The 15,744-nt window shown below is 38.8% G+C and overlaps 1 protein-coding gene across 2 annotated transcripts; it reads right to left on the bottom strand.

Annotated features, from left to right (window-relative positions):
* Nucleotides 1–1,021: 1,021 nt before the first annotated feature.
* Nucleotides 1,022–14,291, bottom strand: LOC111611176 (gastrula zinc finger protein XlCGF57.1-like). 2 transcript variants are annotated; one of them, XM_023346943.1, is made up of 3 exons: nucleotides 14,011–14,291; nucleotides 3,271–3,495; nucleotides 1,022–3,051 (listed from the first exon to the last, which is right to left on the bottom strand). In XM_023346943.1, exons 1-3 carry the CDS (start codon nucleotides 14,177–14,179, stop codon nucleotides 2,153–2,155), a joined length of 1,293 nt encoding a protein of 430 aa, XP_023202711.1. In that variant the 5' UTR covers nucleotides 14,180–14,291; the 3' UTR covers nucleotides 1,022–2,152. The 2 variants fall into 2 exon arrangements, with proteins under 2 accessions (XP_023202711.1, XP_023202710.1); XM_023346942.1 differs by having other exon boundaries at nucleotides 1,023–3,495.
* Nucleotides 14,292–15,744: the final 1,453 nt, after the last annotated feature.

The raw sequence follows: 15,744 nt of genomic DNA, 5'->3' as shown, positions 1-15,744 counted from the left end.
TAAAGTTATATTAAATATTTTAGATCATGAACGAAAGGTTCCTTTATTTCAGTGAGTTAATCACTCACTGTGAGTAATTACACACAAACGGGAGTTTCCAAGCCTTTTATTTCTGTTAATTATGAGGATTTTCTGCAGCTAATTTATGATTAGAATATTACATCATACTGACACTAACAAAAACTGTTTAATGTTACAAAAGAACCATATTAGAAGGTATTCTAATTTCTTGTGTGTGATCGTTTCAGCTTGTGAAACAGAGTCTAATATTATAGTTTTGTATTTTGTGATTCAGTCTTGAAGTTAAACAGTAAATGGCTACATATATTATAGAGCAACATAGAGAATTGCTGTTTTGACTTTGATTTGCAGATAAGAGAATAACTGTGTTGTGGAAAAAAGGTTCATGTTGCCAAAAAAGAAGTGAAAACATGAAAGGTCACTGAAGAGACAAGATGTCAAAAGAAGACAGATCACTTTAACAAAAGCCATAAAATCAACAATTTGACAACAAAACTGAAAAGGATCGTTAATCCAAAGTTCTTAACAACAGAAAGCATTGGGCGAGTTGATTAATTTATGGATTTTTGATGGGTTTTTAAAAAAATATCCTTCAAATGCAAAAGATATTTCCGACTTGTTTTTGTGTCACATTACAGTATTGTAGATCGTCTGCAATGTTATCTCTGGATACAGTAACTGAAAGGTGCATGAAACGTCCATAAAGATGTAGTTTCTGACAATGCAGAATTAATTAATAACTAATGAAAACATTACATTTGAGATTAGAATATTAAATAAATAACAAAAAAACTTTTAATTTTGCTGAATTTAATGAAAGTGACCCTTTTTAAAAACTGTCTTAAATTCTAATATTGAAGAAATGAAAAATTTAAATTTGTGTAAAACTCATGTTTTACTGTTATTGCAAGGATCTTTAGATGCTTTACTTGAAGCTGACATTTAAAAATATGGCAACAGTTAATGACGATGACAATCACTGAATAATCCATCAATATTTATTCAAGTCAACAGTTATTAAAAAGCATATTCTGCTCAAAATACTAGTGTATATTTTAACAAACCTTTTTAATAATATACTTTTCTTCTCACAGCAAAGTGTAACAATGACAAAAATTTGGGAACATAAAAACCTCTCTGTGGTTAGCTCTAAATCGAAATCTGACCAGATCAAAATTATTTTAGAGTTTTTCAGGTATACGCATCTAGAACATCAAATATAGACAAGGAGAGACAAGAGAGAGTTAGATTCTTTTTACTCGTGAGAACAGACAGAGATGTGTTTCAGTTACAATCTCTGCCTATTCTAAAAACACATTCTGCCGCACTTCTCTTTTTACTGAAAAAGACGTCCGTATTACATTGAGCTCTACAGGGTAAAAAGGAGGAAACAAAAACATATAATTCAGTTTCATAAGATAAACTAGAACATTTACTACGACAGTATGACTGTGTAAGGCTAATAAGCACCATTACGTTTTAAATTATCTTATTATAAACATGAAGAATAGGATGTCCTTCTGCTGAGCAGCCGTCTGATTAGAACAAGCTGGCGCCGGCTGTCTCTGCATCCTTCAACATACTCAGAAATATAGTTAAAGCAATTCAGAATATACAATGTTTAAGCAAATGTCTGATAAATGTATACAATTTCTCCAACAGATTTTTTTCAAACAAACATCATAGAGTTTAATTTATGGAAAAACAAGAACATTTCACTGCTATTTTACATCCAGTCATACACGGAAATGTCAAAAATGTAAAAGCTAAACTCAATTATTCTACATGGTACAGAACTCCATGAAAAATGAAATGCACAGAAATGAATCCTGTCTGAATGTGTTCCCCTCTTTAACTTCAGTATATAATGGGATACTGATGGGGATCTGAAGTACAAATATGACTGAGAATTAAAACAAAAAACTGGATTAAGGAAAACAAGCTGCTAGGCAAAAGTAGACCTCAGGTTTATCTTGGTCAGACAGTGAAAGACACAATCACAGTGAATCACTAGCAGCCTGCAAGAATCTGTTGACTTTAATATGTTAAACTTGCTGTTTACATCATCCAACCAGATTTTCTTTTGGATCTGATGCCAAAACGGATCTGAGGTGTTTCCTACCTAAGGCGTCTAGTCTGAGTGAATCCTTATGTGACGAGTTAAATTATGTCTATAACTGTAACTCTTTCCACAGGTCCCACAGGAGAAAGGTTTCTCACCTGTGTGAATTCTCATGTGCTTAGTTAAACTACTCTTAATATTGAAACTCTTTCCACATGTCAAACAGGAGAAAGGCTTCTCACCAGTGTGAATACTCATGTGAACATTTAAATAACCTTTTTGAGAGAAACTCTTTCCACAGATCCCACAGGAGAAAGACTTCTCACCTGTGTGAATTCTCATGTGACGAGTAAAAGTCCCACTATCAGAGTAACTTTTTCCACAGGTCCCACAGGAGAAAGGCTTCTCACCTGTGTGAATCCTCATGTGAACATTTAAATGAACTGCTTGAGAAAAACTTTTTCCACAGGTCCCACAGGAGAAAGGCTTCTCACCTGTGTGAATCCTCATGTGAACATTTAAATGAACTGCTTGAGAAAAACATTTTCCACAGGTCCCACAGGAGAAAGGCTTCTCACCTGTGTGAATTCTCATGTGCTTAGTTAAAGTCCCACTATCAGCGTAACTTTTTCCACAGGTCCCACAGGAGAAAGGCTTCTCACCCGTGTGAATTCTCATGTGAACATTTAAATAATCTGCTTGAGAAAAACTTTTTCCACAGGTCCCACAGGAGAAAGGCTTCTCACCCGTGTGAATCCTCATGTGAACATTTAAATAATCTGCTTTAGAAAAACTTTTTCCACAGGTCCCACAGGAGAAAGGCTTCTCACCTGTGTGAATCCTCATGTGAACATTTAAATGATCTGCTTGAGAAAAACGTTTTCCACAGGTCCCACAGGAGAAAGGCTTCTCACCTGTGTGAATTCTCATGTGCTTAGTTAAAGTCCCACGTTCACTGTAACTCTTTCCACAGGTCCCACATGAGACGGGCTTCTCACCTGTGTGAACTTTCATATGAGCATTTAGAAGGCCTTTCCGAGAGAAACTTTTTCCACAAGTCCAACAAGAAAAAGGCCGCTCATATTTGTGAATTCTTATGTGTCTCAGCAAGATATCGTTTCGAGAAAAGGTTTTATCACAAATTTTACAAGAATAAGATTTTTGCCCTGCGTGAGCTTTCTTGTGCTTTTTTTGTTTTGAAGTGTCAGTTCTGCCTTTCTGCTCTTTGGTTTTCTCATATTTCTCCTTTTGTTTTTGTTCTTCCTTTCTATTTTTTCCTGGATCTTCAGAATTGATTCCTTCCTGATCCTGGTTCTCAGTTTCTGCAGAGCCATGAGAGATGAGTTGGTTCCTCTGTGGTTCTGTTTCATTGAGAACCTCCTCCTCTTTACACACACAACATTGTGGGAGATCTGGACAAAAAGACAAAACAAAAGCCTTTAAATGTCAATCAAACAAGGAAGTCTTCACTTTAATATTTTGATGCATTAAAACAGAATTTTCTTGGGTTATTCTAAAATTGCAATCTTACAAGAATGAACATTAACTCAACCAATGAGGTTTTTCTGACCAGAATGGAACTAGATGTAAGTCGAAATATGATATTATGGACCTCCAGGTGAGCAAACAAGATGGTGATAGCTTAACTTATTGGCTTCCTGACAAATATTACAAAAAGTCTTCTTTCTCTATGTAGCTACGGGATACATATCACATTAAAGATGGACATAAAATCTCTAAAGCGCTTTTAAATCTTGACCCATTGATATTGCCAGACAGGGGCGATTCTAGGATCTGACTTTTAGGGGTGCTGAGCCCCCAGCAGGTCTAAAACCCATGAGAAGATATTTGTTGGTGCGGTTTTCTAAATCTAACTGCTGATTTACATGCATTCACAAACAAAATTAAGAGACATGTTGTCAGCTATTCATAGAACAAAAGAACAATGTTCATTTTACTCAAACATATACTTAAAAATAATAAAATCAGAGAAACTTAAAATTTTTCCCAGAGGTGCATAAACTCAGTTTGAAACAGAATCTCTAGATTACATCATAGCTGCTAACATCTGCTAACATTAATGAGACACAAGCAGCTGTGGAGTCACTCAGTCCTAGTGGGGTCTGATCCTGGGGAAATTAAAAATAAAATCTACTTAAAACTATGCATTTCCAGTCATTTGAAGAACATTTTACTAAATGCACAGAATATATATATGTGGTGCTTTGCTGGAAAGAGCAGAGACTGAACTGCAAAGTGAAAAGTTTGTTTTGGACAATTTTCGTTTGGATTTGGAGAAACAAAATTTGTGTTGAAAATGGATGAACAAGATGAAGGATTTCAAAAAGGAAAAGAACTCTTTAATGCAATTAAAAGGAGCAGAGCCAAACTCAGCGTGCTGACAAGAAAAAGAAATGACATTCACGTAGGCCTGTCACGATAGCAAATTTTGCTGAGCGATTAATTGTCTCAAAAAATTATTGCGATAAACGATAATATTGTTTGAAGACCTTTTTACACTGATTTAATGGAAATGACGTAATAATGCATGTGATTTCCTGCCAAAGATAGATACACTTTATTTTCAAAAGAATATTTAGCACTGGAGCTGATAAACAAAATAAACAAAACAACCAAAAACAAAATGGATTCTCAGTCTCCATTAACAAAAAATGTACTTGATATTATATTATGAAGTCTGTATATTATGTTGCCCTTCAGTAATAATTAGGTTTAAATAGAGAAGACGGGCACATCCACTACCTGATGCAATAGTTCACACTATATGATTTTTTGCTCCTATTTTTCCCCTTACAACAATCTTAGAACGTTGGTCTTTCTAAGATTGTGTGGTTTGTTACGGTAGATCGTCGTTGCCGCTCCGATCTAAATCAGGGGTTTCCCCGACTGGGAGCTTTAACTACACCTGTTCAATGTGACCAATCATAGCCAATCAGAAAGCACTGATTCTCCTTTTTCTGAGGGGAAATTACAGAGGGGAATCCCAAACAGCTGACACGGCGCAACCTGAAGTCCAGCGGACATTGGAGATGATATGTGGAAACAACATTAATGTTTATTCAACATGCAAAGAATATAGAAATGACAAGGGGAGGAGTTGGAGCGAAATTGCTACCGCAGTTGATAAACCCGGTAACTTTTCAGCTGTTCTTCGTTAACGTGACGTAAATAGGTTATAATGATTTTCATTCAGTCAGGACTTTACGCTGACACTAGCCACATGCATTGCAGGTAGATTGCAGTAAAGCATTGATTAATGCCTGGTTTTAAAATTAGTTCACTGAACTTGTAGCCATTATTTTGTGCCCATTGTTGGACACCACACGGCAGGACCGAACCCGATCGAACCGTTATACCTAGGATTTCTGTCGGCTAATGTTTGATCTGTCAGGTTTTGAAAATGGGCCGACAATCGGCACAGCTCTAAGATCGTGTCGTGTGCGCTGGGCTTTACACTAAGGAAATGAGGAAGGGAGGAGTCAGTGGAGAGCACCGGAGTTGAGCCTTTTTTCATTCAGTGTCATTAACAGAAAGAGGAAAAGGCCGGAAGAGACGATAATGCCGATAATTAAAATGACGTCGATAGTTTTAATTTATCGTACGATTAATCGATTTATCTTTTATCGCGACAGGCCTACATTCACGCTTTAATTGATGCTGGAGAATCAAAATCTTCCATAAAAGAGCATATGAAAACTTTTAATAATTATTTAGCGGAGTTTAAGGACTTGCAATCTTCAGTTCAAAGACTGCTTAGCGATGATGAAAAAGAAACCGATCACGGCGATTGGTACGAACCAAAGCTGATCAGTTTTAAAGAGTTCTTGGATGACATAGAAAATTGGATGGACAGCGATCCAGATGCACAGAAGAGCGAAGTACGTTCAGCATTTGACGTTGAATCAAAGGCGGCATCTCATGACCGCAACGTTGAGTCGGATGACAGCGTCTCACGCGTGCTGTGGTGGTGCAGGGGGTTAGCACGCCCCACATGTGGAGGCCTTGGACCCGCGGATGTCGCGGGTTCGACTCCCGGTCCCGACGACCTTTGCCGCATGTCCTCCTTCAAAAATGGCGCCGGCTCAGCTGGCTGCCTGCAGATGCAGCTCCTGTCGTGTGTGTTAATCTGTGTATAAAAAATTCTTGCTGTAACTGCGAAATAATTTCCCTGCTGGGATGAATAAAGTAATTCTTCTTCTTCTTCTCACAGACTGCGCAACAAACGATCGGCAAAGACTCTGAAAGGCTATCTGGGTTCCCAGCTAAACCAGTCAGCACTGCGCCCAGTATAGTGAGTAAAGCGTCTAGTTCGCAGAGTAAGAGTTCCTGTGCGGCTTCAATGGCGCTGATGGAAGCCGAGGTGGAAAGAGCCGCTCTGAAAGCGGAGGTGGTTGCGCTGCAAGAAAAACATGCGCTTGAGCTGGAAGAACTTCAGTTAAAAACAAGAAAAGAAGCATTGGTTTTGAGAACCAAACTGGTGAAGGCGGATGCAAAGATGAAAATCTACAACTCTATGCAAGATCAGAAAAGTCATGTTTCCAGCTCTGGTGTCATAAATCAGGATACATCAGTTTCTGCGATATCTACTGAGTTCATACCCGCTGCTACAGCTCAAAAGGCTCCAAGAACACAGAAACGATTGTCTACTCTTGCACCTTTGCCAATGCCCCAAGATACACCTATTAATGAAACATTAAAAGTGAAACCAGACGGGGAGAGCTCAAGACGAATATCTTCTCAGGTTGATGTTCATAGTAGTGCATTAACAGAGATTATGATGAAGCAGAATGAAATCACTGAGATGCTTGTAAAACAACAAAGACTGTCACTCCTGCCATCTGTAGAAATCCCTGTTTTTAGTGGAGATCCTTTGCATTTTAGGTCCTTTCTTAAGGCATTTGAGCAAGGAATAGAAACTACAACAGATAACATGCAGGACAGGCTTTATTACTTAGAGCAGTGAAGCTGACACCCCATCCACGTAAAAAAATTCAGCAAATAGTCTGAGTGGTTAGTGCTCCGTTAGTGCAGGTTTGTGCCGTTAAAATTTTCGTTTGTGCAGCTTTGGTTTTCGAGATATTAAAAATTATATTTTAGGTCATCCAGAGTTCACCATCCCCCCATGTTGCTCCAAAACAAACCAAACTGGGCTACTTCGTTAGTGCAGGTTTGTGCAGTTAGAACGGTCGTTTGTGCAGCTTTGGTTTCTGAAATATTAAAAGTTATAATTTTGGCCGATGACGTCACCATCCCCCCATGTTGCGCCAAAACAAACCAAACTCGGCTACTTCGTTAGTGCTCCGTTAGTGCAGGTTTGTGCCGTTAAAATGGACGTTTGTGCAGCTTTGGTTTCTGAAATATTAAAAATTATTTTTTAGGTCTTCCGAGTTCACCATCCCCCCATGTTGCTCCAAAACAAAACAAACTGGGCTACTGCTCATCATGAGATATTACATAATTTTCTTTCATACGCCAACTGACTTCACCTAAATTGATGACTGTGGCCTGCTCTGGACATAACCACAAAGCAAGCGGTTATTAATTTCGTATGTTATTGTGTAAGTTAAATTCTGCTGTTGTAAAATGTGTACCTTCTTTTGTTTTGAACTTCAATAAAGATTTAGAACAAGAAAAAATTTGTCTCATTTCAAGAAATGTTTTTAGATAGTAATGTTTTCTCACCAATATAACTCTCTCCACAATAATTGAATCCTGTCAATACATAATTTCAAATCTTTTCTCTCCTGCTTGGCTTTTCGTAAGGTTGCCAGGTTTGGAAGGTGACTTGGCTCGGGATCTCCAATATCCATCAACTCTGATGCCTTTGCTGACCACATACAGCTGGTTCCATCCTACCCTCACACAACTCTTTTGAAACCTGTGCATGAAGGGTTCCTGACATGAATCTTTTGGACTGGGCAGTGTGCAGGGAGATGTCGGCACCTTGGATGGAGCACTGGAGCACCATTGGGCTGTTGGCTCTCTGTCACATGTCGTTTTAACATGACCTTGACTCTCTTTACAGAAGCCTTTGATATCAATGTACTTACTAGTGACAGTTGGATAAACTTTTGCTCTTTGCAATACAAATGTACATGTGCTTTTCAACTTTTTCCAAACCAGATCATTAATTATGTGACTCCAAGTGCCAGGTTTTAAAATTGTGTATTCCCTTTTGCCAGATGATGAAAACTTGTCATTGTATTCAACTCTTTCTGGTTTAAATTTAATCCATTCTTCAAATGGAACTTCAAGCTGAAAATCTGTAAATTGTCCAGAAGAAGTTGTGCCTGAGTGAAACTCTGTGTCCACGGGGCTTTCAGGATCACTTTCTTGATCATTTATTTCCAAGCTTGACCATATGTTTTGTCTGTTTAGCTTTACAAATGTGTACAGAGCTTTTGCAGACATTTTATTTCCCAACTGCTGACTTAGCTTTGTCCAGACAGCGGCAGCTGGAGTGGCTATATTGCCGTTTTCTAGGATAGCCTCTTTTGACTTGCAGAGAACTGTGAAAAGAGACTCTCTGTCCACTGCTGGCTGTCGAGGCATCTAGTTAAAAAATAAAAAGACTTTGATTAGCATTGCTCAAAATAATAATTCTGGTCTACATAATTTTGAAGAAGCCACAAAACATTGACATTCTAGCAGAGGCTGCACAATTACAATAGTCTTGAATTAAAAAAAGTTAAGTTGGCTTTCCCAGTTTCTCATTTCTACTATTTAAGCAATTTTTTTTATATACTGTTTTTATATATTTTTTTAATATAAAATATATTTACTAAATATTAAGTACATTACTTGGATGAACTTTGTTGAACCAATGACGCTGCCATGCACTTCCGGTTTTACTCTGCAAAAACTTTATTTGCTCAAGCAACTAGCATGTTAGCTATGGATTTTTGTTGTTGTCGTTTTTTACCCTTTTGCTGCATAATCAGCAGAAAGTAAGTTAACAATGTGAATATAATTGTTGAAACCACCTCTGAAACCAAAGCACAGTTGAACAGTCATACAAATACACACATTACGTTATGGTCACGGCCGCATGTCCTGTATTGACAGGATTCAATTATTGTGGAGAAAGTTACATTGGTGAGAAAACATTACTATCTAAAAACATTTCTTGAAATGAGACAAATTTCTTCTTTTTCTAAATCTTTATTGAAGTTCAAAACAAAAGAAGGTACACATTGTACAACAGCAGAATTTAACTTACACAATAACATACGAAATTAATAACCGCTTGCTTTGTGGTTATGTCCAGAGCAGGCCACAGTCATCAATTTAGGTGAAGTCAGTTGGCGTATGAAAGAAAATTATGTAATATCTCATGATGAGCAGTAGCCCAGTTTGTTTTGTTTTGGAGCAACATGGGGGGATGGTGAACTCGGAAGACCTAAAAAATAATTTTTAATATTTCAGGAACCAAAGCTGCACAAACGTCCATTTTAACGGCACAAACCTGCACTAACGGAGCACTAACGAAGTAGCCGAGTTTGGTTTGTTTTGGCGCAACATGGGGGGATGGTGACGTCATCGGCCAAAATTATAACTTTTAATATCTCGAAAACGAAAGCTGCACAAACGAAAATTTTAACTGCACAAACCTGCACAAACGGAGCACTAACGAAGTAGCCGAGTTTGGTTTGTTTTGGCGCAACATGGGGGGATGGTGACGTCATCGGCCAAAATTATAACTTTTAATATCTCGAAAACGAAAGCTGCACAAACGAAAATTTTAACTGCACAAACCTGCACAAACGGAGCACTAACGAAGTAGCCGAGTTTGGTTTGTTTTGGAGCAACATGGGGGGATGGTGAACTCGGAAGACCTAAAAAATAACTTTTAATATCTTGAAAACCAAAGCTGCACAAACGGAAATTTTAACGGCACAAACCTGCACTAACGGAGCACTAACCACTCAGACTATTTGCTGAATTTTTTGACGTGGGTGGGGTGTCAGCTTCACTCAGCAGTTTACCACAGGTCAGCCTAGAGCTTTAGTGAGAAGTTGTATGCACATGAGTCCACAAACTGCTTATCCGGAAGCAAAAAGACAGCTTGGGTGGAACTTTGGTAACAGAGCAAAAATAACATCTGCATTTATAGGCAAAGCTCTGAATTGGTCAGTTTTAAAGTCTGATGATGCTGCAGCTTTAAGAGCTTATACATTCTTTTAAAGAAGTTGTTTCAACACAATGGATGAAGCTGGGTTTATTGAAGAGCTTGAAAACTCAACCAATATGAGAATTCTTGTTTCAAAGTTGCCTTTTAGACTTCGTGATACATGGCGACTAACTGTGGTTGACATAGCAGAAAAGTATGATCATAGAGCAAAGTTTAAAGATCTTCTTGATTTTCTGGAAAAACAAACAAAAGCTGCATTAGATCCTGTTTATGGAGAAGGTCAAACTGCAAAAGAAAAGATGGCTTTAAAACCATCAAAGGTTCCTTTTAAAACTAAAAGCAGCAGTTTTGCCACTTCTGTTGCTGTGGTTTCTAAACAGACCAGTGACAAACAGGTCCAGTTTAACCATGAGGTTACAAAGCTGGTTCAAGCTCGGTGCTTATTTTGTGATGGAAATCATTGCATGGAAAAATGTGACTCATTCAAGCAGAAAGCCAACACAGAAAAGGTGACATTCCTTAAAAGTAAAGGTTTATGCTTCGGTTGCTTACAGAAGGGACATATGAGTAAGAACTGTCCACAACGTCTAACATGCCTCACCTGTAATAAAAGTCACCCTACTGTTCTGCATATTGAACCAACAGAGCAGCAGTACCAAGCAGTTAAGGCTGAGGGTAAAGAGTCACCAATCTCAAATGCTCTTGTATCTTTGAATGTTGGTAGCTACACTGCGGCTGGGTCTAATGAGTGGTTCTGTCAGTCGTCCCAGTAAAAGTAAAGTTGTAAAAGGGGACAAAGATTGTGGAGACTTATGCCTTTCTAGATCTAGGCAGCTCTGCAACATTTTGTACAGAGGCTTTGATGATGCAGTTAAATGCATCTGGAAAGAAAGTGGAAATCATGCTAAAAACCATGGGTCAGGAAAAACCTATAAGTAGCTATAGATTATCTGGTTTGGACGTAGCTGCTTTAAAAGAAAATGAGTACTTGAAGTTGCCTGATGTTTATACTCAACAGTCCATTCCTGTCACTAAAGAAAACATCCCTAAAGAAGAAGACTTAAGAAAATGGTCTTATCTAAAAGTTGTTGAGTTGACACCAATAGATGCTGGCATCGGGCTGCTCATTGGTGTAAATTCTCCCAAAGCATTGGAACTTTGGAAAATAGTTAACAGTGAAGGTAGTGGGCCTTATGCTGTGCTAACACGCCTTGGTTGGGTTGTTAATGGTCCACTCAATCAGGGTAGTGAAGGAAATGGACATGTTGCTAGTTCTATTCAGGTGAACCGTATCTCTATAAGCAGTTTGGAAGAAATGCTGGTCAGTCAGTATAATCAGGATTTTATAGAGCACAAGTGCAATGAGTGAACTGAAATGTCTGTAGAAGACAAACAGTTCATGGATATCATGTCACAGTCAGAGGTGCTTAAAGATGGTCATTATTACCTGAAGTTACACTTTCGTAATCCTGAAGTAAAAATGCCCAACAACAAACAGGTGGCCCAGCAGAGGGCGCAATGTCTGTTAAAATGATTTCAGAAGGATAAGTTATTCTTTGAAGAGTACAAAGAATTTATGCATAATGTTAGTGTGGAAGGGCATTCAGAAATCGTACCACAAGATCAAATGGAACATGAGGAAGGAAAGGTGTGGTACGTACCTCATCATGGGGTCTACCACCCCCGTAAGAAAACACTGCGGGTTGTTTATGATTGTGCTGCAATGTTTGCTGGAACATCACTGAACAAAGAGCTGTTACTGGGACCAGATTTGACTAGCACCTTATTAGGTGTGCTCATTCGTTTTCGGCAAGGTCCAATAGCCCTTATGACAGACATTAAAGGGATGTTCCACCAAGTCAGAGTTGCTCAGGAACATGTAAATTACTTACGTTTTCTCTGGTGGCCCCACGGTGACATCACAAAAGAGCTTGTTGAGCATAGATTGTTGGTCCATATTTTTGGTGCAGTCTCTTCCCCTAGTTGTGCCACATATGCACTTTTAAAGACTGCTGATGACAACCAACATCTGCACCCAGAAGAGGTTATTAATACAATCAGACACAGCTTCTATGTAGATGACTGTCTCAGGTCTGTACAGACAGTTGAGCAGGCCATTTCTCTTTATCAACAGCTCACTGAGGTGTGTGCCAAGGGGGGGATTTAGGCTCAATAAATGGGTGTGTAGTGAGCGCTCTGTCCTCTCGCAGATCCCTGAGGAAAACAGAGCAACAGGTGTAAGGATGCTAGATCTAAGCCAGGACCAGCTTCCCACTGAAAGAGCCCTGGGGGTGCAATGGGATGTTGACCAGGATGTTTTCACCTTTAGCATTGTAAACAAGCACATTAAAACAAATCACTATACCACGACTTGAACTTGCTGCTGCAGTTTTAGCTGTGCGTCTTGACAAAATGCTGTTAGTTCAACTTGGACTCAATCTGAGTGAATCAGTCTTCTGGTCTGACAGCACAACCGTCCTGCAGTACAATGCAAACACAACGACACGACTTATGTAGCTAATAGTGTGTCCATCATTCTTGATCTTACAAAGGTTACTCAGTGGAGATACATCAGCTCAAAGTTGAATCCAGCTGATGCAGCCTCTCGAGGCATGAAGGCTGGCTCTTTTTTAAAGCCTTCCACCTGGATCAGTGGGCCAGAATTCCTCACAAAACCTGAGATCCAATGGCCAGCAGTGATTAAAGAATTGCCTGTCCATTTGGAAGCTGATCCAGAGGTTAAAGATCAAGTCCTGACATGTGCAGCTGTGCTGGAAGAAGTGTGTCCCACCACCAAGCTGCTAATGTATTTTTCCAGTTGGACAAAGCTAAAAAGATGTGTAGCATGGCTCCTGAAACTAAAAGAAATGCTACAAACAAAGAAGTTGCTAACTGCACACTGTGGAAATCAAATGTGTGATAAACAGGACAATAAAACAGATGTTCAGCTCACTACTGATGATCTGTCCAAGGCAGAGGAAGCCATAGTGAGAGTTGTGCAGAGAAAACATTATGGCAATGAAATGGCTGCCCTGAGCTCTGGTGCAGTGAAGAAGTCAAGTCATCTGTTCAAGCTTGATCCTGTTGTTAATGATGGTGTGTTGAGAGTGGGAGGCAGAGTGAGCAAAGCAGCCTTACCTGAAGAAACAAAACATCCTGCAATATTGCCTAAAGGAAGCCATGTTTCAAAGCTCATTCTTCAACATATCCATGAAAAGGTTGGACACAGAGGAAGAAACCACATGCTTTCTACCCTTCGACGACAGTACTGGATCCCTCATGCTAATTCAGCAGCCAGAAAGATCATCAGAGACTGTATGGTGTGTCAAAGACAACGACAAAAGCCAGGTGAGCAAAAAATGTCAGATCTTCCTATTGACAGAATCTCAACTGATCTTCCACCATTTACTTATGTTGGTGCTGATTACTTTGGACCAATAGAAGTGAAGAGAGGGAGAACCATTGTAAAAAATGCACCAACAAATAACTTCTCTTGGTCCTTAGCACTGCTGGGGGCTAAGGACCCCTAAAGGTCAGATCCTAGAATCGCCCCTGGGTTTAAATATTCTGCTATTAGAGCAGAATACTCCAGTCCAGGTTTGAAGAGTCTGGGTGTTGTAGTTTTTAAACTAGAGTCGATTAAACATGCGGAAGGAAAAAATAGGTGGAATCGCCCTTTAGCCATTTCCCGAATCGGAAGCTTGAATTGGAAACCAACTTCAGCTTCGTCTTTCTTAAACCTGATTAATCAGTAAAACATGAAGGTGTTTCGTACCTATCCGGTGTAAGATGATCCTCGGTATCCGGGTAAAATCCATCAGTCTGCGCTGATCCTCCATCTCTTCCTCCATCTTAACGTTGATTTCTTTCCACTCTGTGAATGTTTCTCCAGCAGGAGTTACCTGCTCGTTGATAAACTCTCTCTGAGGCGGAACTGAAGACATTTTCACTGAAAACACGGAAATATTTACCGAAAACACCAAACCTGTTTTCAAACTACCTTCTAAGAGGAGCTAATGCTACCTCGTGAGCTCCGTAGCTTTCTGTGTGTTTCACTTTGGCTGCACTGAAGAAACTGTAAACGATTTTTAGTTCCCCTTTGAATTTTCCGCTTTGAGCCTCCTCTCAACATACAATTATACTAAATATTTTATTATATGAACGAAACGTTCATTTGTTTCAGTGAGTTAATCACTCACTGTGAATAATTACACACTAACTGGAGTTTCCAAGCCTTTTATTTCTGTTAATTATGAGAATTTTCCTCAGCTAATGGAAATGGTACGAAACACCTTCACGTTTTACTGATGATACAGGTTGAGTAAAATTGGATATATACTAAAGAGATGCAGACTGGTTAAGGAGTGTTGAACTCAAAGAACTTCTACACCAAACTTAAAGACTCTAATAGCAAATCCGTCGCAGCTCTAAACATTAAATACTTAAAATTGATCAACTGCGACCTGGTGAAACTATTATTCATCATATAATATGAGAAATACAGTTTGTGATCGTAACGCCCTTATGCCTACCAACCAGATTAAGGAAGCACTGGTTAAAGTTTATGATTAATTATATTATGTGCAGATAAAAACTTTATGTCAGACACAAGGTGCACTATAAGTTTTTAAAAAATCAATAACCCATAGTTTTCTCATTATAAAGACTGATAACCGATAATCCTTTTGTGATTTATAAAGTGTTTTGATTGTATGTAGCCTCTGTGTTTGATTGAATGCTCCTAGAGGTCCATGTCCCTGTTCCTTTCCATGTTGTTGAGCATGGCTTTATGGGAAGCTGTGTCCGTCATTGATTTAATCCACTCATTTAACTCGGGAAACTTTGTGGTCTTCCAATGTCTTAAGATGATCCTGTAGGCTGTCACCAGACCGTCCACCATAACTGTAAAAAGTCCTTTTGGGGTGTTTGGCATTTGAGATCTGCCTCCTAGTAGACACAGTTCTGGAGTCTGAGGGGTCTCTGAGCCAAGCCACTCAGAGCCCCCAAGATTTTAATCCAAAATGGTGAAACCAGAGAACTATCCCATAAACGGTGCAAATATGTGCCCACCTCTTTCTTAAATTTCCAACACATATTGTTTGACTTTATTTTCATTCTATGTAGTCTGGTAGGCGTATTATAATATCTATAGCACCTTCTACTGTATGAATTTACTTCTGTCCTCTGCCACATATTTACCACTTTCTGACGGCACACTCAACCATTTTTCTTTTGTATACTCTATTCTCAAATCTCTCTGCCATAAAAGTTTAATATTTGACGATTCACTACTCAAATTATAACTTAACAGCTTATAAAATTGAGAGGTAGTGTGTCGATCACGAGGCATCCCAATATAGTTCAACAAATCATCTTTTTAAATTTTGAGGTAACACAATGTCTCATCTGTAGATATTTCCAAAAGTTTGCTCTACCTTTTAAATCAAATGTGTGAGTGAGTTTTTACAAGTGCTATATGCAGCGTCTTAAAGGAACAATGCATTTGAAC

Source organism: Xiphophorus maculatus, chromosome 14, assembly GCF_002775205.1.
Source record: "Xiphophorus maculatus strain JP 163 A chromosome 14, X_maculatus-5.0-male, whole genome shotgun sequence".
In the NCBI taxonomy this organism is placed as follows: Eukaryota; Metazoa; Chordata; class Actinopteri; order Cyprinodontiformes; family Poeciliidae; genus Xiphophorus; species Xiphophorus maculatus.
Note: the sequence above shows the minus strand (reverse complement) of the source record. Positions and strands in the feature narration are given on the sequence as shown.